Source organism: Delphinapterus leucas, chromosome 5, assembly GCF_059928025.1.
Source record: "Delphinapterus leucas isolate spDelLeu-1000000601 "Yukka" chromosome 5, BTC_Dleu_Yukka2, whole genome shotgun sequence".
Taxonomy (NCBI): domain Eukaryota; kingdom Metazoa; phylum Chordata; class Mammalia; order Artiodactyla; family Monodontidae; genus Delphinapterus; species Delphinapterus leucas.
This window is the reverse complement of record NC_143133.1, coordinates 112,239,844-112,263,690: the sequence shown is the minus strand read 5'-3', so window position 1 is coordinate 112,263,690 and position 23,847 is coordinate 112,239,844. Positions and strand designations below refer to the sequence as shown.

At 42.7% G+C, this 23,847-nt stretch overlaps 1 protein-coding gene and 1 long non-coding RNA gene across 3 annotated transcripts in view; one reads left to right on the top strand and one right to left on the bottom strand.

The window, feature by feature from the left end:
* Positions 1-2,796: 2,796 nt before the first annotated feature.
* Positions 2,797-23,358, top strand: MMAA (metabolism of cobalamin associated A). Its single transcript, XM_030764049.2, has 6 exons — positions 2,797-11,039; positions 13,641-13,763; positions 16,557-16,727; positions 19,508-19,593; positions 21,789-21,938; positions 22,968-23,358. The coding sequence occupies exons 1-6, from the start codon at positions 10,595-10,597 to the stop codon at positions 23,253-23,255; spliced, it is 1,263 nt and encodes a 420-aa protein (XP_030619909.1). The 5' UTR covers positions 2,797-10,594; the 3' UTR covers positions 23,256-23,358.
* The window catches only part of LOC111187709 (uncharacterized), a 53,497-nt gene continuing 47,934 nt past the window's right edge, over positions 18,285-23,847 (bottom strand). For both annotated transcript variants that reach the window (XR_002648246.2, XR_002648245.3), the window contains one exon: positions 18,285-23,582. This is a non-coding gene — a long non-coding RNA (uncharacterized LOC111187709). The remainder of the gene's footprint in view (positions 23,583-23,847) is intronic.

Here is a 23,847-nt window from a genome sequence, read left to right as displayed (position 1 = left end):
GACAGTTGTATCTCCAGAACCTAATACAGCACCTGGCACATAGTAGTCACTCAATAAATATTTGTAGGAATAAAGGAACATTTTCAAAACAATTGACAGATTACAAGAATTCATTTATGCTAAAATTCTAATGCAGAATACACATCATGGAGCAGGGCAGATACACGTTAACATTACTTTGGTTGGCAAATGGACCTCAGTGTACAGATTCAATATCATGCCTTGAAGAATGAGATCATTTTTCAAATGACTTCCTACAGTTTATAAGATTTATAATCCTACAGATTATAAGAAAACTAGTATATAAATGAATTTTGCATTTTCCTATAAATAAGCATAACCAAAACATTTTTAAAAGATAATTGCTAGCTACATTTTCCCCAACTTTTTAATCTTAAAAAATTTCAAACCTATAGAAAATCTGAAAGAAAGAACCACAATTAACACACTGCCGTATTTTCTCTCTGCACACACACTTTTTGTTTTTTGGCCTGGACTATGTGAAAGCAGTTTGCAGATATCATGACCTCATCCCTAAATACTTCAGCATGCATCTTCTAAGAACAAAGGCCGTTTTCTAATAATCACAATATTATTATGCCTGAGAAATCTAAGTTAACAACATATCTATTATGCTTCCATGTTCAAATTTCCCCAACTGTCCACAAAATGTCCTATATAACTTTTTAAAAATCCATATTCCTATCCAAATCATGGTTGCCCATTAATGGAGATCAGTCCTTCTGTCTTCCGTTGTCTTTCATGATATTGACATTATCGAACATTATCGAAAAGTCCAAACAAATCACATTCTTAACTTAACTGAGTGTTTCCTCACAGATTCAGGCTAAACGTTTTGGCAAGAATGCTACATCAGTGTACTTCCAATAATTTGTGCTTTCCTCAGTATTGATGCTAGAAATTTTTTCCTCGAAGCAACTATTAACTTTTTGCAAAGTACTAATGTTCCAAGGAACATGCTTTAGAGAACACTTGGATAAGGAAAAAAAAAGTGAAATGCACAAAAATGTTTAAGAGTTTGAAGTTAAAAAGCAGGTAAGGATTGTAAATCATTTTTAAATTACAAACTTCATTTCCTTAGGTAATGCAAACTCAGCTTTCATCAAGTTTAACACATACCAAAAAAACCGCACAAAACATTGTACAGGTGAGCAGCCCCAAGCTTAAAGAAAGGAAATAACTTCTCTCAAGTTCTATCCTTATTCTATTTACTGTGTTCAGGAGCTGAGACCTAAAACCAGGTCTGAGTGCTTACATGTTCTTTCCACCAGACCCCCTGCTTCACTTAGCCTGTTTTACTTTCTGTAATTGACTATTCTTGGGTCTACAATTACTCTGGGATATAAGTGGTGGGCGGTCTTTTAGTCTAAATAATAATAATAAAGATGCTAAGGAAGACTAATCCATTTTTTATTGTTCCATATTCAGTAAGAACCAATTCATGTCAAGTAATTGAGGAATGCCTAACCCCTCCCATATGCATGCAATTATGCAAATCATATGTGGGGACTGGGGGCTTGGCTCCAGGCACTAACTATAATATAGCCCCCATTTATGACTATTTCTATTCGCTGTAATTTGATCCTTTGCTATTGCCTTATGATGCTGTCTTTATTACACTACAGCAAACATTTGGGAGACATCAGTTTTTCCTAAAAGTCCTGGAACTCAAACTCAGGTTTTTCTACTTATTACAGGATTCAACAGCTTTTCAAAAAAAATGAGTTACCATTCTTAGCCGCAGTGAGGTAGCAAATATTAAGCATGTTCGTTTTCACCTCCATTTCAGGCGAGAGCCTCTCCCCCTCTGACGACTTTCCAAGGGCGGTGAGCGTGAGTCCTTGCTTTTGGTACAACTCACGAAATATTAATCAATACAAATGGGTAACTTTTAAGAGAAAAAATTGCGAGCCCTTCCGCTGTTTAAAACCACGCAATGCTTTAAAAGTTTGAGTTGTACAGAACGTTGAGCATTTACTCCCACAGGTTGGAAATTGCTTTGCGGAGTTTGAGTTCCCTTAATTTCACCAGACTGTCAAACGTCCCCATGTCCCACCCTTCACCCCATACTTCTTAGCTTCCAGGGAGAGTTAGGAAGAGGTCTGCGTCTCTGGACCGCCGCAGGATGCGGGGGCCGGGCTGGACTCGGGCTCCATCTCCCGGGCTTCGCGGAGCGCCAAGCCCGGGAGAGGATGGACATTACCCTCGACCTTCGGAGGCGATCTGGAGCTAGAGGAGAGCAAAAGCTACGCGTGAACACCGTCAAGCGCCCTCCCCAGCTGTACTTCCTTGACGGCTGCCCGGCGCCCCGCGGACCTCCCTACGCTCCGCAGGCCCGCAGGCCTTCAAGGCTCACAGGCCCTCCGCCACATAACTCGCGGCCAAGCTCGCCGGGACCCAGGCCACACCCCACGCCGCCGCCCGGTTCCCGGCCGCTCCTCTTGCCCCACGCGCCGGCAGTGGGCACTGCGCCTGCGCGCCCGCGAGCGCGGGGCGGGGCGAATCGGCCCGGCGGAAGGGGCGGGGAGGGGCGGGGCTGGGCTGTACTTCCGTGGTCGCGGGTGGGTGAGTAGGGGCTGGGGGTTGCGCACGGCGTCCGGAGTCCGGCGGGGTTCCCGCCTCGGGTCGTCGGGGAGCCCATGTCGGCGTCGCGGCGCCCCCTGGAGGATTTGGGGAGGCGGAAGGAAGAAGAGACTATTATTGAGTTGGATAATGTCGGGGGTGCGGGAAGTGTGTGGACAAGCAGGCGTTAGCAAAATGGGTTCAGAGGTTGGTTTTCTCCTTAGAAAGGAAATTCTCTTTAAACAGCGTTTTAAAATTTTCATCATTTTGGACAGGCTTGTGAGTTTACCGTTGTGCCACAGTAAGGCAGCTTTGGTAAGGTGGCTGGTCCCTTGCCGCTGCCAAACCTAATGGTTAACCAGAGGATGGGTCGGAAAAAGGCATAATAGTCCAGGTTAGCTACTGCCAAAGAGGGAAATTGAAACTCATCTTTTATGGAATAAAATCCAGGATATAAAAATAGGGTGCCAAAAAAAAATAGGGTTCAAACTGAAAGTCACAAACAGCATCTAGGTTCTGTCAAATACTGTGCCGGGCGCGGACTAGGTCTCTTCCAGCAGACATACTGTATTCAGATAATTTGTTTTTATCATTAGAAAATGAAAGACAATCTAAGCCAGAATGACCTGAAAAAATTTAATTATCTTGAGAGTTGTGCCGTAATACATATACTTTGGAAAACAAACACTACTATAGCTTTTCCAAGTTGGTAGAAAACCAAAAGTTTCCCGAAAGCCTGTGCAGATTCCTAATCATTTTGGGGTCTACAATGTCCAGAATGTTCTTTTATGTAGTAAAAACTTCATATTGTTTTGTGTGCAAGGTAATAAGAACCAGACAGTTCAGTTCCTTTAAGGGCTGTATTCTATTAGGAGAGACAAAGAAACGTGAAAAGTTATATAATGGTAAGAAATGTAAGTTACAGCTTGAGATATTTGAAGATATCGAAAATCCTTTATTTGGCATGGAAAGTGCTGGTGAATGCTTGAAATGAGTGCCCCTCAGCTGATTGTTGCCATGTGGGAATGTGGGTCCCTCATACACAGATATGATTTTCTCCAACACAGGCCAAAAATCTCTCTCTTTATGCTTTTTCTTGATTTTTAATATTGTTGGCAACCTGCAGTTATGCACTCACACACCCTCTGTGGGCCAGGAACAGGGAGTTTGTGACATCTGCAGATTATCACCTGAGTACTCAGAAATAATTGGAATCAAAAGAGCAAGAAATTCCTGGAAACTGATAGGAAGGGATTTAAGAAAACTGGGGTTTAAGCTGGGTTGAAATGGAGAGGTGTCATGGAGGGGAAAGATGTAACGAGTGAGTAAAATCTCAGTGGGGAAAGTGAACAGCAGGTTTGGAAGATAATTAGTAAACTCTCCTTAGGAGGGGTCTGAGAAGGCAAGTACAGTAAATGGAGGAAAACTGCTTTGGTAAACCCTTCAATACCAGACTGGACTTTATCCTCCGGCACTGGTTCTCAAATTTGAGCTTACATCAGAATCACCTGGCAGGCTTGTGAGACGGTGGCAGGCTTGGCCTCCACCTTCAGAGTTCCTGATTCCGAAGGTCTGGGGTGGGGCTTGAGAATATCCCCTTCTTACCAGCTCTCAGTTGATGGAGATGCTACTGGTCTTGGGAGCACACTTTAAGAACTACTGTCCTAGGGTGTGGGAAACTATTGGAGGAATTTGAGGTGGATTAGTAAGGAGATCACATTCATGGTTCAGTATGAGTCTTGCTGTGACGTCCAAGATGGAGGACTGGGGAAGAGAGAAAAGAAGGTTCCTTAAAGTTGATGAACACCTGTCGATGCCAGGCCCTCCCATGCACGCAATTTCATTTCATACTCACTTTGACCTTGATGTGTAAGTCTTAATATTTTCATATGGAGAATAGTAGAGACTACCCAGGTCCCATAGCTAGTCTCAGAGCCCCTTAAGACTAGTTCAGGTTTGAACTAGGGTAGTAGCAGTGGAAATGAATCAGAACACTGACTGGTGATGGAATTTAGAAAAATCAAGACTTCCTCAGAAGATTGAAACCTAAAAGTAGGAATTGGGAAATAGTCTTAACAGAGTGATAAAAGGTAAAGTGGACAGAGAACTTTAGAATATTCCCTGCACGAATTCAGTATGTGCTCTGTATTACTCTGCCATAACAGCGACCTATTTAAAAGCCGCTTGTTTAAAAAGTCATTCTGTTCTACCAAAATTTCCTGAAATTATTTGAAAAGAAGAAAGTAAAGCCTCCTGTGGGGATGATGGGAGATGGTAACCAGATTAATGGCATCTGACAACTTATCTTCACATCAGAAGTGATTAGCACTGAGGAATAGAAACACATGGTGTAACACTGCTTCGCCTGTATGAACTGTGCGGCGCCGCAGACACTGACCTAATGTATTGATTTTGGAAATCCTGGATGCTTTTTCTTGCCAGAGTAGTTATTGAAATTGAGAATATTCATTGGATCAATTTCAAGACAAATATTCCAAGTCAGACTGGCTGCTGCCGAGCAAATTTTTAATGAAGGCAAACATCCATATACTGAAATAGATTTTAAGAAGGAAGTCCTAAAAATATATTTATACTGTGAAATCTAGAAAAATGTAAGTTTTCAAACACTGATCAACTGAGTAATCAGCATAATGGAGTTACTGACCCATACAAAACTATAGCATACATTCATTCATTTATTCTGTGAGCCATAAACTTATGCTGTGGATCCAACGATAACTCGGTCTAGGCAAGACTGACATCTTAAAAAATGGTCACAAAACGATGTGATTAGCACTGTAATAGAGGGATGTGACCAGTACATGATGACAGGAGATAGAAATGCTGACTGAAGGGGTATAGAAAGGAGGCCAGGGAACTGTCTATAGAGGAGGAGACTCTTGAGTTGGTCTTGACAGCTGAGGAGGAATTTGTGAGATGATTAAGGCATTCCAATCAGAAGGAACATCACGGACAATGACCAAGATGTATAAAAGAGTGTGGGTTTTTCTGGAACCTTTGTGCAGATCAGAATAGTTACAGCAATATGGTAAAAGTGGAGGAGGGGGATGAGTTAAGTTGGAGAAGTGGATAAGAGCACTCATAAAGAGTATGAAAGATTTATGTAATGACTGTCTTGGCTGGATTGTAAACTTCATGGTGTTGGGAGCCATGTTGGACCTGTACACGAGTGTATTCCAAGGCCTTAGCAGAGGGCCTAGCATATGGTAGATTCTCAATAAATAGTTGCTGAATGAATGAACAGGTAAATCATAGAAAACAATTTTTTTAAGATAAGATAGAGGGAACTTTTAAAGTGTTTTAAGCAGTGGAGTAATATCGTCAGATTTACATTTTATGAGGATAAGTGGTAGTATGGAAGGAAGATGGCTAATAACGACCATAGAAATGGCTATAGTAGTTTCTGCCTATTGGTAGATTGCAATCTGCATTTTAAGAAAAAATAGAAAAGAGTATTAGAGGATATCACATGTAATAGGGTTAAATAATGTTTTATGAAACTTTTATTTTAGTTATATATATGCCTGTGTGTTGACTGATGTAAGTGTATTTCTTCCTATGGACTTTGATGCGAGTTTGAAAATCATTATAGTAATGTGGACATGATGGTGGAGAGAATGGAATGGATATAAAAGATATTTTGGAGGAAAACAAATGTGGAAAACTAGCACCTTAAAATGCTGCTGTCCATATGAACCCTCTCTCAGGGAAGGGGATGCACTTACCCAACCTATTTCAGTATTTTTGCTTACTTGATGTTTTTCATTATATATTAATAAGTTGACATTCTGGTTTATTAGGAATGGCAGTGCTTTGAGGTATCTTACTGTGTGTTGTAAATGCTGCAAAATTTCTCTTATTTTGGTAGTGCTCAGTTTAAAATTGTAGGATGAAACCATACTCTTAAGAGTTGTGAAAATTCATCGAAAACAGTTTGATTTGATTATTGGCCAGGTTATTAGATTTCCTTCCGTGAGAAAGCAGGAAAAGCTGCTTAGTTACATGAGCGGGTGGGAAGGCCTTCTCCCTACCTGCATGACTTTGCCACTCCAGTAGACTTAGTCTCTTCTGCCTGCGACATGTAAATAAGGGCAGAAAGGTGTTCATACAAGGCAGAGTTATATTGGCTTTTAAAAAATTTACGAACTCCTTTAAAATCTGGTTGATGTGGTTAAAATGAGTTTAACTGTGTTGTGCACTTCGTTGTCAGGTGTGAATTATCCTGTGGAGCAAGAAAACATTTAAAAGTTTTAGAAATTTGGTCTGTTCTGTCACCTAATACATTATTGGGATCTCCTACTGATAAGGTTTGCACAGAAAATGTAAACTAATTTTTCATCTTGGCCTAAGGGGGGAAAAAAGAGAGAGAAAGAAAAAGAAACAAAATGAAGATAAACAGCCTGCCATAATCATTCCATACTCAAATGTGGAGGGTTATTTGGTGTTCCCTTAATGTGGCATGACACCACTCCTCTTTTTATACGAGAATCTAGAGTTGACACCAAGATCTGGAATTAATAAAAGGGCATATTTTAAATCGAATCCATTCTTTGCTCCACTTTGGGAGGGGCAGAGTTACTAATATCTATTTCCCTCTTAGCCAAAGGAGCTCTCCTTTATTCTAAAGCAATTTATTAAGACAAAATGCCACAGAGAGTCAAAAGACCTGGGTTTGAGTCCCGGCCCTACCACTGGTTATGACTGTAGTCACCTAACTCACTCTTGGTTTCCCTTTATTAAATGAGAATAGTAATAACTATCCAACTGTCCTCATGGAATTGTCTGGGAGAATAAAGTGAAATAAAGTATTTGAAAATGGTTCATAAACTCTTGAGTGACAAGCAAGTGGGAAATGAAATAAGTTCAGATTAGTATTTTTTTGAACAATTGCAATGCGCCAGGCTCCATGGCAAGCCTTGGGGATCCTAATGTGGACAAGAGGGTCTTGAATCTGGCTTCTCCTCTCCGTCCCTTAATGCCTTGCCTTGGCCCAGGTCCCCATCATCTCTTTTGGGTCTTTGCTAGGCTGGGCTGTATGTTACTAGGATCTGGTCAGTCGACTTCTTGCCGCTGCTCCTAGTGTTATCTCCTAAACACCAAAGTTGATTAGGTCACTGCCATCCCTGAAGATCTCTGTTGTTTCTCCTCCACCAAGACAACATCTACTTCCTTGGCCTCAGTTTACATCCTGATTGGGCTTCATTTTTTATCACTAGTTCCATATGTATGTATGCCAGGTTTCTGCTTCACTGAATTACTCAGCCTTCTCTGATATGGCAGGGAAGAGACCAGGTCCCAACTCGGCCTCTGTACAAGTATGTCCTCAGCCTAGAAGGCCTGCCTCATCCTTCTTCAGCTTTGCTTAACCTTTCGGACCCAGCCCTGACATAGTCTCCTCCATGACTTGAACCCTCTCCTCCCACAGGAGAGTTAGTTTCTGTAACCTTGTCTGTTCCCACAGCACATTGTTCTTTCTTTGGACACGGTGTTTATTACTCTGTGAGCTGTTGAAGTGCTGGGATTACGTCATTGAGGGTAAGATAAGGAGGCTGTCTACCTAAGGAGGTGTAGTGGATTGAATGGTGGCCTCCAAAGAGATATGTCCACGTGCTAATCCCTGGAACTTGAGAATGTGACTTTATTTGGAAAAAGGGTCTTTGCAGATGTAATTAAGTTAAGGATCTTGAGGTGAGATCATCTTGGATTATCTGAATGGTCCCAATTCAACAACAGATGGCTGCGCAGAGGAGAGACACAAAGAGTAGGCCGTGTGAAGACAGGCAGAGATTGGAGTGTTGCAGCCGTGAGCTGAGGACCCCTGCAGGGAAGAGTCCCCTTCTAGAACCTTTGGAGGGAGTGACATCCTGCTAACACATTGATTTCTGACTTCCAGCCTCCAGAACCATGAGAGGATAAATTTCTGTTGTTTTAATCCACCGAGTTTGTGGTTAATTTGTTACAGCGGCCTTAGAATACTAATACAGAAGTTTATAGTACAGTGACTGGAACATAATAAAATATCACTGTCACCACCCTCAAAGACACTATTATCGCTATTATTTTTGTAACCAACCTAGCCTGGGACCTGGAAGGTAGTACCTGCTCAGAAAATAGCCTTGCCTGTGCACTTTCTAGTCTGGTGGCAGTGGTGGTGGTATGTATGAGAAAGAAGTGTGTTTAAAGGTGGTATCGAAAGAGAGCCAGAATAGAGCACCTCTTAATTTTTTGTTTTGTTTGTTTTAAATGTCTTTTTGTGTGTTTATGTGAAGGGCGGTAGTGGATGTTTTTAAATTGTTTTTTAGAAACATTTTTACACATTTAAAAATAAATTGTCCTTTTAGAAGACTAACAGTAAAATGATGAGCAGTTATATTTCTAACAATAAAAAAATCTTAAAATGTTTCTTCTTTTTCCTAATAAAACATTATTTAGCTAAACTTAATTTTGTGCTGGCCTTGGAACACAATTTAGAGAGGGACTTGGGAGCCACAAGGTAATTTATTTCATGTGCTACAAGGTACTTGAAAACCAGAAATTTCAAATAATCATAAATGCAGACTTGGTAGGTGTTATGTATTGTTTGTCTGTAAATTTTAGCTTGCCACTGGAAGCTAGGTCTATGACCTAATTTTTACTAAAGTTTTATAAATTGGTGTCGTAGTATTAAGAGCTAATGTTTATTGAGCTCTTACTATGTTCTAGGCACTGTTCCCAGCCCTTTATATGAATTAACTCATTGTGTCCTAGCTTTCCTAGTCTCTTCTCTATTCTCTTAACTCAAGGGGAAGCTGAGGCACAGAGTCGTTAAGTAACTTGCCCAAGGACACGATGGCTTAAGTGGCAGAGACGCAGAGTGGCCCTGGCTCATAACCTCCACACTCTCCTGAGTCTCAGTGGACCCTGTCAGCCTTCGTTGTCTAATACAGTGTGAAGCGGAGAAGATCAGTAAATCTAAGTGAAGGGTCCTCATCCAATCCCATGGTGGCTCAAACTTTAGTGTGCTTACCCACGGAGATTCTGATTCCTGGGGCTGGGGATAAGCATTTTTTTTTTTTTTCGGTACGCGGGCCTCTCACTGTCGTGGCCTCTCCCGTTGCGGAGCACAGGCTCCGGACGCGCAGGCTCAGCGGCCATGGCTCACGGGCCCAGCCGCTCCGCGGCATGTGGGATCTTCCCGGACCGGAGCACGAACCCTTGTCCCCCGCATCGGCAGGCGGACTCTCAACCACTGCACCACCAGGGAGGCCCCGGGATAAGCATTTTTAATACGCACCAAGGTGGTTCTGACCGTACTTTGAGATGCCCTGGATCAGGTTCCAGACAGTCCTCACGGTTCATTTCACACGAAGGCTTGTGGTGGTGGCTTGTGTGCTTATGTTAGGCCATTCTTTGTGTATATCTGTGTGCCAGGTGAGTCTATTGAATACATACATGGATCTAAACTTTTGCCTGAATGCCTGCCTTACTAATCACCTTTCTTTTATGGAGATGAATAAAAGGCCAGCATCAGAGGGATTTTTTTTTAACCTTTTGAATGAGCTTCGGAATAGTGTATATTCGATCTGAGGAAATCCTTATGATGGATGTAAGGTTTGTAGACGGAAGAAAATAATCATGACATAGAATTTCTACTCTATTGGGTTTTTTTTTTTTTTGGTATGTTTGTTTTTTGTTTAAAAGAAAATTTTAATGTGTACTGGACTTCACAGCAGAGTGGTAGTTTCATGATTTGGGTTACTCTGAATCTTAACTGTGGGCAAGGAAGGAGTCCTCGCTCTTAAGTTTGGGAAGAAACTTTCATGCCTCTGTACAACCCAAACCCCTGATTATGTGTGTTTTAGAATCTAGGGAGAACACTAAGCTTGCAGTTTTACTACTTCAGTATATTAGTTGCATGTTGAACTGGCAAAATATGTTTTTATTTCTCTTAGGGAGTCACGAATTGCACTGAACCAAAAAACGTCCAGCCATTTCTTCAGTTACAAGCAAAATGAATATTCCCATGCTGCTCCAACATCCTCATCGGGACTTCCTTAAAGTCCTCTTAAGAACACTTTACCGACGTTACCACTTCATCTTACCCTCAAGTACTCACCTCAGATCAGGAATCCCATGTGCTCAGCCATTCAGTTCTCTCGGACTCCATCATGCAAAGCGGATGCTGCCGTCAAATGGTTTAACAAGAAAATTATGTCTACAAACAACCTTAAAGGAACAGACAGAAGGACTTTCTGATAAAGAACAAAGGCTTGTGGATGAGCTTTATACTGGTTTAATCCAAGGGCAAAGGGCCTGCTTGGCAGAGGCCATAACTCTTATAGAATCAACTCACAACAGGAAGAAAGAGCTAGCCCAGGTGCTTCTTCAGAAAGTGTTAGTCCGCCACAGAGAACAAGAGAAATTAAATAAAGGAAAACCATTAGCATTTCGAGTGGGTCAGTCTTCGTTTTTTGGGGGGTTTTTTGTTTTGTTTTTTGTCCAGTAAATATTTTTCTAAATTCTCTCCTCTTTTAAAATAAGTCTAAATAGCTTTTTTAGGATTTTTTTGTCCTTGCAGAATTTTGGAATGAATTTTGAATGCCTTTTCTTTGTAAATATTAGTCTTGTTACGTGGTGGGAAATGCAATGGCCATTTGAACGAAGGCTCTGTATTTTAAGAGAATAAGGTGAGATTCCTCTTTTGGCAGGGATCTCACTGTGGCTCCCACAACAGAAACGTGCGCAGGAAGAACTGTTCACCAGTTGACTCCTTTCTCTCAGTAGAACTTCTGCTTAATAGTCTAAAGTGACTTCCCTGCCGTTGTGGTTATAGCAACCATAATTATCCTTATCACATTTCAGAATTCTACTTCTTAGGTGTTTCGTTAGTCTTTTCTCTAAGCAAGTCTCACTTCTTTCAGATACTTTTTTTTAAAAATTTTATTTATTTATTTATTTTTGGCTGCGTTGGGTCTTTGTTGCTGCGCGCGGGCTTTCTCTAGTTGCGGCGAGCGGGGGCCCCTCTTCGTTGCGGTGCGCGGGCTTCTCATTGCGGTGGCTTCTCTTGTGGAGCACGGGCTCTAGGCACGCGGGCTCAGTAGTTGTGGCATGCAGGCTCAGTAGTTGTGGCTCGCGGGCCCTAGAGCGCAGGCTTAGTAGTTGTGGCGCACGGGCTTAGTTGCTCCGCGGCATGTGGGATCTTCCCGGACCAGGGCACGAACCCGTGTCCCCTGCATTGGCAGGTGGATTCTTAACCACTGCACCACCAGGGAGGTCCCTCAGATACTTGTTTATTAGAGTTTCTGGAAATGGCTTGGCACTAAGCACAGCCAGCTCAATACCAAAATGCCTTTTAAAGGAGACACCGTGTTCATTTGCTGTCTAAAAATATTAGGTGTTCACCTCTTGAACAGTTGACCTGTTTCTGTAATTGAAAATAAGCTTGTTATATTTTCGAAGCTGTGCATTATAGAACAATCTAGACGTGATTGACCAGAAGGAATTAAGCAAGTTTTGGGTGGAGCGAGCGCCTTTCATGATGGCAAACTAGGTGATTCCAACCAACCCTCGCACTATAAACAACTTAAAATGGTGGACAAAGTGCATAAATTGTGTGAGGAATGAGAAAATATACTTAAAAGTGGATTGGCATTACTTACGTCTCAGTTTATTTGCAGTATGGGGCCTAAAACCTCCTAGATTTTAGGGTAATGGGGCCTAATGCTTTAAAGATAATTTCCAAAAGAGCTCACCAACTGCTGTTTGTACTAGTCCACATTTCCCCCGCACCTTATTCTTCTGTCCTCACTGTGGGGACTCTCTTTCTGAGAGTACTGCGCTGGGTGTTAATACTCTTTATGTATTGTGGACAAAATAGCAAATTCCCAAAGAGAAATTCCAGTTATGACAGAGTGTTTACTTATTAGGCTGTAGAGAATCTTTGAAGAGAAAATGTCCAGAAATACCTAGAGTTAACCAGCAACTCATACATAACTAGCAACTCATAAATTTGCAGCACTATTCTGCTTCTTCCATCCGGACCTTATGAGGCCAGATAAACCTGAGTCTTTGTTGCAGTTGTTTTATCACCATGGTAAATAAAAGCAACAAATGTTTATTCAGCACCCATTAAGACAGAGACCTGCCCTGAAGATTGTGGTATGTCGCCAAGCATACCATATGCCATACATACTTTATGTAGTTACAATTAAGTGCTTATATTTTATAGATTTTATTGAACATATATATCTCTTGATGCCATGTGCTATTCTAAACATATTGCAAAATTAACTCATCTGATCCTCACAATAACCTGAAGAAATAGGTGCTCTTATGTCCATTTTATGGCAGAATATACTCAGGTACAGAATGATTACGTGACTTGCCCAAGATTACACAGCTCATAAGAGGTAGAGCTAGAAATAGAACTGGCCGGCTGGCTCCAGAGTTTGTGTTCTTGCCTGCCATGCTCTGCTAACTCTCCAAGTAGGGGAATTCCCTGCCTTTCTTAAGATTTAAAAAAAAAAGTTTTTTTTCAGGATTCAGTTCATATTATTTTCTTTGAGTTATGAGTGAGATGAAAAAATTGTATTTCATAAGTAGAAAATTATTTTCTCAATCACTGGGAATTTCTGGAGTAATGAGTTGTTCTTCCAGTGGGAACATAGCATGGACAGAATCGGGGTGGGTGGAATAATCACTGATCATGATGAGAGGTGGGCAGATGTTGGAGAAATTCAGCACATTAACGACATAGGCAATGAAGTCTGCCCCAAAAGCTCTACGTTATACTAAAAAGGCAAGTCACATTTTGTAATTTTTAAAAGTGAATCTGGTGAACATATGGAATTTTGACTTCTCTCCCTCCTGTATCCCTATTTTTCAGGGACTAGATAAATAGGTAGATTTTCGTTTACCGCTTTAGGAAGTGTTAAACTACATTAACGATGGTTTTAATAAATTAGGAGAAGTAGAAGGTAGTCTGGTATTTTAATAGAACTCATCATGGTGCTGATTTCATTTATTTCATTAAATTACAAAGTCTGTCTCCACCATAGGATTGTCTGGGCCTCCTGGTGCTGGGAAGTCAACCTTTATAGAATATTTTGGAAAAATGCTTACTGAGAGAGGGCACAAATTATCTGTGCTGGCTGTGGACCCTTCTTCTTGTACTAGCGGTGGTGAGTATTGCTGCTGCTTCGTAAATTGCAGAGGAGGGGCTTGTGGAGTGGAGCCGGCTCTCTGTTGCAGTTTAGGGGGAATCTGCACAGACGGGTGTCTTCTAACCTCTGGCTGAGTTTGGTCTCAGTGAAGGAAGGGAGGTGGTGGGTGTGAGGTGGAGGCTGAGGGAGGTGTTTGGGGCATCGGGTTCTCCAGGGGAGGTTAGCTTACAGGTAACCTAGGAGTAGCCTGGGTACGTAGAGAAGTAGGAGAACAGGTGCCAGAAGTTGCATATGATCAAAAGTCAGTTTCACCCCTTTGTCTATCATACCTGAGGCTCAGCCCCTTTTCCTTCTATTGTTTTTCCTGGCTCCATCAGCCCCTACGCAGTTCAGAAAATGGCTTCTTAGTGATTTCCCCATATTGTAACGTCTCTTCTCAAGCTTAAACAAAATCTTCATGCTCTATTTAACTTGTCACCTGTTTATATTACATGTTCAGTTAAACAGAAAGCTCTTAGAGGGACCATGTGATATACTCTGTTCCTGGCAGCACTTAGCCTAGTACGTTGCACACAGTGCTCGGCAATTACTGATTTGAGGTCATGCAGTCACTCAAAGTTTAACTCGCAGCTCATCAGAGATAAAATGAATAAACTAAGTTCCCCAAAGGATCATTTAAGGGAAACATAAATCATACTATATAAATACTCAGGAAAGCCTTTTCTTCCCTTACCCCTCTTGATGATTGAAGCATCTCACATGACAGTTATTCATTTAACAAGTATTTCAGCACCTATCGTAGGCGAGGCCCTGTACAAAAAAGGTACTGTGTTGTTTAATGTTGAATAAGATGCAGTTCTCTTGGCCTTATGGAGCTTTATCTCACGAGGGAAACAGACAGGTGCATGCAGGCCATTACAATGTAATGTGTGTTGCGAAGGGGGAAATACAGGGCGTTTTGTGGAAGGGTTTGGTTCATATCATGTGGGTTTAATGCTAAAAAATAAATACAATATCATATTTCAGGGGCTTTAGGTCAATAGAGAGGTGGACAACAATTCCTGTTACCATCCATTGAGAAATTTAGCTGAGAACATTCACAGTTTTTGATTCACTATAATGAAAGGGTTAACCGTAAAGTAAAATTTATACTCGCAAAGTTCAAGATTAAATCCATGTCAGTGTATTATCCTTTTTTATAGTCTAAGAACTTTGTGAAAGGTAAGCACTTGAACAAAGAATTTATTTATAGTGGCCTTCATTTTCACACAGGTGCAGAGACTTTCCTCCCACCTTCATAATACTCTAGAATACTTGCAATAGCGAAAGAAAATAATAGTTTGAGATAAGAGTAGTGGAAATGGTGACATAAGATAACCTGATGGAAGTTACACAGCTATGTGGTTCCTAACCTTTCTCAAACCAAAAATGAAGGTCCTTTTCTCAGGTAAAAATACAAAGACTCTGAAAGAAAAAACTGTGCAAGGATAAACAGGACATTCTTACCTTTTCACTTTAACAGTAGATACAGTTGAAAATAGCATTCTATTGAAGTTTGAGAAGCCTGTAGTCAATCCTTGTTGTGCTTTGGACTCACGGGCCCCCTGCAGTGGGAGCTTGGAGACCTCCCTAAGGCTCTGCAGTCACCAGTTTTAGATTCACTGGCAAAGACAATTATATGGGAGAGTAATTTCATAAATGTTTTAGTTCGGTGTGTTAGGATCTGTAGGATAATAATTTAAAGTGTAGCTTTGGCAGACTGTTGACTTACACAGAGATGATTTCACCCAGAAAATTACTTTAGAACAAAGTTTTATGTACAGGAAATAAGGTAGTCGAGCTCTGTGGTAGGTGTATGCTGGGCATTAGAACCTATGAGAAGTCAAAACTGGAATCACCAGGGAAACGATCGTATCTTTAAGGGACTCCTCAGTGTTTAGCAGCAGCTTTGGAAAGGTTAGCTCTTGAGCAGAAATTAAAATTCAGGTTAGAACAGCACTACACCTTCAGATGTTACTACATGGCTAAAGGAGAGAAGGTAAAGGTAATTTCACTAATTCCGGGGCTTTCAGTCTTCTAGAATTTGCAGGTACTGGTGTTTGCCAGAATACTGCAGTACACACGGAAACAGCAACGGTTCTATTCCACAGGCATTACATTAATTGCCTACTGTGAACAAGCATTCAGTGTACAAAATATGTAAGACATGGTCCTATAGACAAGCAACTCAGTTAAAGCAGAGTTTCTCAACCTTGGCACTAATGACATTCTTTGTTGTGGGCAGCTGTCCTGCACATGGAAGGATGCTTAGCAGTATCCTTGATCTCTACCTACCAGACGCCAGGAACACCCTTCCCTCCAGTTGTGACAAGTACAAATATCTCTACACATTGCTAAGTATCCTCTGGGGGAAAAAAAATCACTCCCAGCTGAGAACCATAAACACAGCAACGTTAAGAGGACAGTAAAGAAACCACCCCAACTGGAATAGAAGATTGATTTGGGGATTAGTGAAGCTGAAATTGGACAGGTAAGGTAGGCTACATTCTGAGGGCCTCCAATGCAAGACTGAAGAATCTAGATTTGAACCTCTAGTCAGTGGGAGCCATTATAGGTGTTGAGGGGCTTAAAACATTAAATAGATTAATTTGGCATCATTACATACATGGTGTTGGAAAAAAGCTTAATAATATGAAATACAATTTGAGGTTTGGGGAGAAATGTCCTGAAGCATTTCCCCTAGGAATTGGCTGATTGATAATTGGCCCTTATAGGTGTTCCATGATTATAAAATGTAACTGTGTGTTTTAGGATCACTCTTAGGTGATAAAACCCGAATGACTGAGTTATCAAGAGATATGAATGCATACATCAGGCCATCTCCTACTAGAGGTACTTTAGGAGGTGTGACAAGGACTACAAATGAAGCTATTCTGTTGTGCGAAGGAGGTGGATATGACATAATTCTTATTGAAACCGTGGGTGAGTGTGATTTTCTATTCTATAACAATAAAATACTATTAAAATGAAAGCTGTATAAAGAGGAATGACGGCTAATTTCATTTTGTTCATTCAGCAGATACTTACTAAAGAGGTAATTAAATATAAGCTATCTCAGACTCTGTAGGAGATATGAGTATATAGACTATAATCCTTACCCTTAAAGAAAAGAAAGGTGAGCCCTGTGTCTGGATAACTGTTATACAAGGTGGTATGTTTTCAGTGCTGTAGAAACTGTCAGCATTAGGATGACCTATGGAAACACTAACATAACACCCGTTTTATTTAAGCAGAGTCATATGTCTGCAGTATTCACTGAGAAGATTAGCGTAGTTGGGCACCTCATGTTTTATTTCACCTTTATATCCCTAGCACGTGGTTACACACAATGAAAATACTGAAAAGGAAACCCCAAGAACTTCACATTCCTGTGGAGAGACAATTTGTTATATTACTGTGTGATCAATGTTTGTGACACAACCTGATTCAGATTTGGGGGATCAGGGAAGACTTCAGGGAGGAGGTGACAGTTGAACTCAGTTTTTTTTTTTTTTTTTTTTTTGGCTGCATTGGGTCTTTGTTGCTGCGCACGGGCTTTCTCTAGTATGTGGCGAGTGGGGGCTACTCTTCGTTGCGGTGAGCAGGCTTCTCATTTCAGTGGCTTCTCTTGTTGCGGAGCACGGGCTCTAGGTGCGCAGGCTTCAGTAGTTGTGGCGTATGGGCTTATTTGCTCCACGGCATGTGGGATGTTCCCGGACCAGGGCTCGAACCTGTGTCCCCTGCATTGGCAGTCGGATTCTTAACCACTGCGCCACCAGGGAAGCCCCTGAACTCAGTTTTGAAGGGAGGGTTGGAGTTAAGGAAAGTATGGGCTAAGGGGCCTTGACCGAAACACACAGGAGTGAGCGAATGTGGCCCAGTCAGGGCACTGCATTTTGCGCAGGATCCTTAGAGCATGGAGCACGAAGGCAGGGAGTGAAGACATGGGCTAGAGTCCAAGAGTCCCTCGTCTAAGGGCAGATGGAGGAAAAGTTGCCTGAGTAGTGGTAGGAGAATCAATGGGGAAGAGGACCATAAAATTACACATATTAATGGAAAGTTGTGTTTGGCTGCATGTTTCAGAGACTCAGATTATCTCTGACTCAAACAAGGAAGAGGGTGGGTTTTGTTTGTTTGTGTATTTGTGTTTTTTGTAAATAAAAGAAGCCTGGAGGCAGGCAGGCCCAGAGGGCGTGGTGGTTCTACAGCGCCCCTGGGGGCTCTCCCTGCTCTCCATTCTTAGCACTTAGTTTCCAGCCTCAAGGTTGCCCATGGATAAAAGACAGCTGATGAAGCTCTAACTCACCTCCCTGTTCCAGGTAGAAGGAAGGAAGAAGGGGGAATAAGGAAGGGGAAGGGGTCGGAAGCAGTATACCTCCTGGCTGGCTTTGCCCTCTTGAAAGAACTCTCCTGGAAACGCCATCTAGTGACTTTTGCTTTCACACATTAACATCTCTGGCTGACTGGTGATGTGGGGGGTCTCTGGGGGGTCTGGTGATGTGGTCTTTCACCTGGGACACTGATGCCCCTGGTGAACCTGGGGGAAGGAAATAGGGAAAGATGAACATTGCGTGGGCAACCAGAAGTCTCTGCCCCACCAAGGAAGGAGAGAGTTGGAGAGGAGGTTTAGTGGAGTGGGGCATGTGGAAGTCAGATTTAAGTGGATTGCGGTTAATGTGAAGTAGTCGCGTGAGGACAGTGGGCATAAGTTGCCTTTTTCCAGACATTGAGCTATCAAGAGGAAGTGAGAAACGCGGTGATGAGGGCAGGAGTTTGGGAGTTTTTGTCTTCTTATTTTCTGGTTGTGTTTGGTTTTCAGATGAGAAAGACTTGAGCCCAACTCATGGGATGTTTGAGGGGAGGGACGGGAGCCTGTAGACAAGGGGAGGTTGGAGATAAAGCAGAGCCAGAGCCCAGGGGAGGTGGGAAGGAAGGAGAGGCCAGTCTTCAGTCGATGCTTCTGACACTGGGCCCGGCGAGGAGGCAGCAGGGCGGAGTGTGTGTTGTTTCTGCTTCTCTGTGGGGTTGTGGGGGGAGGCTGAGGACGTCCTTGCCTCTGTTTGGTCGTGAAGCAGGTGCCGCGGTCATCAATCATTGTCATGTGGGGAGATTATGGGACAGTGAACGTCTGTAGTAGCCACTGTGGGAAACAGGAAGGAAGCTGCCCGAAGGCGTTCAGGGGCATCGCTTTTCCTGTACCAAGAGGAAGATGTAGCCGATGTTGGAGCCCATGACCCTCCGGTGGCGCCTGTCCACACAGCTGAGGGATTTCTCCAGGACACTTAATGGAGGAGAGACACGGGCAGTAGGACTGATCCACGGGTGGGCTTTGCAGGGTGATAGAGGGATAAGAAGGTAAGGAAGCTGCCAGACATGGTCTCAGGTTAGAATCAGGTGCTCAAGCTGCTCACCCACGAAAGGGGAGCCGAGAAAGAGCAGCGAGAGTGAGGGGAGAGCGCAGGTCTTCACGTTCTCCACTTGGTCAGAGACCGCGCTGGTGGGAGCGGGGGCTGGACAGAGGTGGGGAGGACCCCAGCTTTGCTCTTCAGGCGAGGCAGCGGCGTTTAATACATTGTTCAGAGGTGGTGGTTAGAGCGGGGTCAGGTCGAGTGCGTGATGGCAAGTATGAGCAGATGAACTGGAGCGGAGGTGGTGGTCAGGGGAGTCGAGGAGGTCAAATTCCCGTGAATGTTTCAGTATACACGCGTGATTTAAAATTCCAGGTGTGGGGCAGTCGGAGTTTGCTGTTGCCGACATGGTTGACATGTTTGTTTTACTACTGCCACCAGCAGGAGGAGATGAATTGCAGGTAATTATTTTGACTTTTTCACCCCCCGAAACACAAAGTGTACATCTCTGAAAGTACAAATTCCCCATGTTGTGGGTTTTTTGTAAATTAAGTTGATATTAGCGTAGGGAAAGAAACATCATTCACGTTGGCTAAAATACTCGAGTCAAAGGCAAACTCTCTATTTTTTTTTTCCAACTTATAGTAGTAGAACTTATGACCTTGAGCTAATGACACAGCTTAGTCTTTCCACCTGTAACATGGGGGATAGCTCCAGCCAAGAGACCACTGTTACATGGGTGTTTGTGCTACAGCTGGTTGAAAGGTCCTCATGAGATATTCCTTTGCTTTTAACTGGGATCCCACTGTCGTAGTTTATACACTGTAGAAAGGGTTCTTCCTTTCCTCCTGCAGCGCAGTCTGGCATTAACTCCCTGGACTTAGCACAGCCTGCACAGGCTGAGGGCATCATCCTCCCAAGACTGCTTTCACTCCGGACGCAAGCAGCAGGCCCGGGGGTTCCCAAGTCACCCATGCCTCTGTGGGAACCCGCAGATGTGCGGGTTCCCACTTACCCCTCAGGTGCGACAGTTCACTAGGATGACTCACGGAATTCAGGAAAGCACTGCGGTACCAGCTAGAGTGTTATTATGAAGGATGAAAATCAGGACCAGCCAAATGAAGAGACACAGAGAGAGAGGTCTGGAAGGGTCCCAAACTCGAAACTTCTGTGTCCTCAGGACACATTTCCCTCCTGGCACATGCATGTGTATTCACCAGCCAAGGAGTTCTCCTGAGCTTCAGTGTCTGCAGCTTTTGTTGGGGTTTTATTATGTAGGCATGATTGACCAAATCACTATCCACACGATTGAAGTCAGTCTCCAGCCCCCGCCCTCCCCAGAGGAGGTCAGGCTGCTAGTGTGTGGCTCAAAGACCCTACCCTCTAATCACGTGGTTGGTTCTACTGGTGTGTGCTCAGCCCCCATTCTGAGTGATCGTGCATAAACCCAGGCATGGTCCCAGGCACCCATGGCGAACAACAAAGTCACTGCTATCACTCAGGAAACTCCAAGGATTTAGCAGTTTCCTCCCAGGAACCTTGGGACAAAGACCAGATAAATGTTTTTTTTTTTTTTTTTAAATTTTTATTTATTTATTTATTCATTTTTGGCTGCGTTGGGTCTTCGTTGCTGCACACGGGCTTTCTCTAGTTGTGACGAGCAGGGACTACCCTTCATTGTGGTGCGCGGGCTTCTCATTGCGGTGGCTTCTCTTGTTGCTGAGCACAGGCTCTAGGCTTCGGTAGTTGTGGCACACAGGCTCTAGAGCGCAGGCTCAGTAGTTGTGGTGCACGGGCTTAGTGGCTCCGCGGCATGAGGGGCCTTCCCAGACCAGGGCTTGAACCCGTGTCGCCTGCATTGGCAGGCGGATTCTTAACCACCGCGCCACCAGCGAAGCCTCCAAATTCTATATTACACAACACCTCCCCTTCAGTTGAAAAATTCTGAAAAACTAGTGACATCAGACTCTGGATGCTGCAGTTTAGAAACATTAACTATTAGAATTTAACCACTGAAAGTTACGTTTTAAAATATTTGAAAAGAAATTTTAATCTTAGATAGCAGAATCTTCATTTTCCAAATAAGGTTTGGCCTTAGGATTTTTCTAGTGTTTTCACGCAACATAATTTAAATCAAGAGATTGAGGCGTTTTTAGCCATCAGGTTATTTTTTTCCTCAAATGCAAATCAAAAAAAAATGCTACATACATTTAAGGAAAACTTCAAAGACTCTTTCTGGAAATGAACATGTTAGTGACGTAGGTGTTTTCTTTTTTAAGCACCTGAATGATGGATGGTTTTGCATCCTGCAGGGTTAGCTCCCGAGAAGTGGAATCTGTCATGAGGCAGTGTGAACTGTCTCCTGCCATTCAATCATATTGTGTCTGGATGATATATTTACTCTAATTCTGAATGTATTTCAGCGTGTTAGTCTCCAAATTTGAAAGAGATATTACAGATGACTTCCATAATCCCAAGAGTCAGTGCTTTTGAGTGATTTCTGTCAATAATTGTGATTCCTAGGGCCCAGGGCTTGGGAGGGTGCAGAGAAAAAGTTAGAGCATATGACTCTCAAAACCTTAGCAGTAACTGGTGTCCCATTTTTGATGGCATGAAATGTTTCAGATGAATCACTTTCTTTTCTTTTTCTCACCAGGGTATTAAAAGAGGTATAATTGAGATGGCAGATCTGGTGGCTATAACCAAATCTGATGGAGACTTGGTCGTGCCAGCTCGAAGGATACAAGCAGAGTATGTGAGCGCGCTGAAATTACTCCGCAGGCGTTCAGGAGTCTGGAGACCAAAGGTCAGCCTGCATTCTGTTCTACAGTTTTCACCCTGAGTCGACTTTGCCCGTTAGAAGAGAGGATATGAGTCCCAAGCTAGACATATAATCAATCCTTGCTCGTAGGTGAGATTATAATTTTTTAAATTATGGCAAAGCCACAGAGTGTGTAGTTATGATTTTAAGTATAATCCTTCAACCACTAGATGCCAAAAACTAGATGTGAGGCGATACATTTGATTGCTTAACGCTTGGCTCGAGCCATTTGGATGTGATGACAAATCCGTTCTGCAAGGAACCATCCTGAAGATTATGGCGCAATTAATGACTTGACTATCTAGGTTAGAGTTTGAGTAGGAGAGAACAGGCTTTTGATGTGGTAACTTTCCTTCCCATTATGGTTGTCGGGTGATGTTTTCGATAAGGAAAAAAAAAAAACCTGTAGTAAGTGATGCAGTAATACTGATGCGGACATTTTATCTGTAGCAGGGCCCTGTGTTATTAAAGAGTAACCTATAATCACTATAACGAGAACAACGATGACACTTCTTGCTGTCGGCTCCCGGCACGTTGTCTGTGCTGCGTCTGGAGCTGTCTAGTCCATGCAGATACCCATGCTCATAGCACCTGCTGAACCAGGCAATTTGACGGAGGGAACGGGGCTATTCTCTCAGCTCGGTTTCATTTTCTGGCTCTCAGGCCTCAGGGAAACCTACGTAGCATTGCCCTTCTCATCCTAGTGACCATTTCCCAGTTCATCCCTGTGGTCTCTGAAGACCATTCGAGCAATCCCCAGTCAAAATAAACCTCTGAGCTAAAAGATACGACCTTGGATCAGTGTCTTATTTCTGCTTCGCACTCAGTAACCTTAGTAAGTTACCTTAGTATATTTCTCAGCGTGTCTACTTTGACACGATGATAAAATGTCTCATTTTTGTCGCCTACCTATTGCCATAAACTGTAAGACTTAATTGGCAAATGCCAGAGTCCCCATGACAATGTTTCCTATCGTTTTAAGTAAAATAGTTCTGGTTCTTCCCTTTTCAACAGGTAATTCGTATTTCTGCCAGAAGTGGAGAGGGGATCACTGAAATGTGGGATACAATGAAAGAATTCCAGGATGTGATGCTTGCCAGTGGGGAGCTGACTGCCAAGAGACAGAAGCAGCAGAAAGTTTGGATGTGGAACCTCATTCAGGAAAATGTGGTAGAACATTTCAGGACCCACCCCACAGTCCGGGAACAGATTCCTCTTCTGGAAAAAAGGGTTCTCAGGGGGGCCCTGTCCCCAGGACTAGCAGCAGACCTGTTGTTGAAAGCTTTTAAAAGCAGAGACTAATGAAATACATCCTATCCAATAACTTTATATATCTTTTCATACATATAAAGTTATTGGATAGGATGCACTTCATTTTAATAAAGTATTTTAATTTTAAAAGTCACTTGCATGCTTATATTTTCAGTAATTCTCTGGTGGTACCCTCGGCCTCCTTATCTGTGAACTGCGCTTGGAAAGTGGAAGAGCGTTAGATACGGATGGCAAAGGTCAGGCAGTCAGTAGCATTTGTAAGGTAACTGCTGTACGTTACTCAGCTCCATTTCTTTCTGTTCTTATACACGGTGGCCTGTAGGATGGTGTCTTCTCATCAGTCACGAGCAGAGAAAGCTGAGGAGGACAGAAAAAGATCATGTACCTTAAAACGCTTTCTTTGATCCTCTATTCTCTGAGTTTCCAGAGAAAATGTAAGCAAGAGTGACCACATTTTTGAAGTCTTACTTTAGGCTAGAATAATACACAGTGGGTTTCTAAGAGCTGAAAATCGTGATCGACATTTAGTATGCCAGACTACCTAGGAATTTCTGAAATGGCCATGTACACGAGTAACAAAACAGTTGGAGTGTAGGGATGTGAACACAGTTTTACAGTCTGT